Here is a 1,015-nt window from a genome sequence, read left to right on the forward strand (position 1 = left end):
GCAAAGGGCTTGTGGGGCAGATGGAGGCCTCTGTGGCTTTAGTGCTGAGGCAGAAGGGAATGGTGACGGCTATTAACTACTGTGATGCTGTAAAATAGAAAAAGCAGTGAAAGAGCCTAACTTTTGGCCAACAAAGCCTTCCTAGCTTGTGGGCGCTGCCTCAGTGGGAAGGGTTGCCACGAATCACTGAGACCCGCAGGAAGACTAGTGGATGTCTGCAGATTGGGTGGGTTTCTGCCCTCCAGCCTGTGAGCGAATCAGCGGAGATTGGAAAAGGTGAGCTGTGCTGCTGGCCTCGCATGTCCCTGTGCCTCCTCCTACCTAGAACCTCTCTTCCCCCATCCCATTTGGGTGTTGGAGAAGAAAGGGGAGAGGAGTTGGGGAGTGGGCGATGAGGAGAGAAGAAAGGGGGAACATAGGAGTGTTGCCTCTCATCAGGAAAGTGGTTGTGGAAGGACTGCCTGAAGGATTGACGAGAGGTGGGCCAGCACCAGGTAGGGCCCCGCCAGCACATGTGGTGCTTTTGGAGAATTAGGAAAGGGCACCCCTTCTGTGAGCTACTGCACTTCTATCTGTTGCAAGACTGTCCGAATATACTGCACTGGTTTTGCTAGGACAAGAGGGCGGCAACATTGTAAGTATGCGAGTCTATGCGTCTGTGATGTGAGTGGCTCCCCCTAGTGCTAGTGTAGTGAACAACGGAGTTTGCCGCCTGGGTTTCCCCATATAGAAAACTTAAGTTGTTGGGAAGTTTAGAGATAATGTGTGTAAACTGGCCGGTGCATAATGGACCCACAGTAAGTGGTAGGAGATATTGACAATAGGAAAGGCAGAGGGTTGGGGCTTGGAGGGGTGGAGGGATGAGGGCTGGGGGGAGTGAGCTGCTTGCCACCCTTTATTTTTCCTCCCCCCCTCAAGCACCGGGAGCCACAGGCTCAGAGCGCCAACTTACATGGATGAGTGTGTCGCCATTGAATTCGGTCACGGACTTGACGTTTTTGAAATTTGTCACCAG

The 1,015-nt window shown here is 52.8% G+C and overlaps 1 protein-coding gene across 1 annotated transcript in view; it reads right to left on the reverse strand.

The window, feature by feature from the left end:
* FABP1 (fatty acid binding protein 1, liver) overlaps nucleotides 1–1,015 on the reverse strand; it is a 7,818-nt gene that overhangs the window by 2,075 nt on the left and 4,728 nt on the right. The window contains exon 3 of the mRNA XM_008593711.1: nucleotides 953–1,015. This exon is cut by the window's right edge and continues 10 nt beyond it. Within this exon, the coding sequence (XP_008591933.1) occupies nucleotides 953–1,015 (63 nt within the window). The remainder of the gene's footprint in view (nucleotides 1–952) is intronic.

Source organism: Galeopterus variegatus, unplaced genomic scaffold (assembly GCF_000696425.1).
Source record: "Galeopterus variegatus unplaced genomic scaffold, G_variegatus-3.0.2 Scaffold9558, whole genome shotgun sequence".
In the NCBI taxonomy this organism is placed as follows: Eukaryota; Metazoa; Chordata; class Mammalia; order Dermoptera; family Cynocephalidae; genus Galeopterus; species Galeopterus variegatus.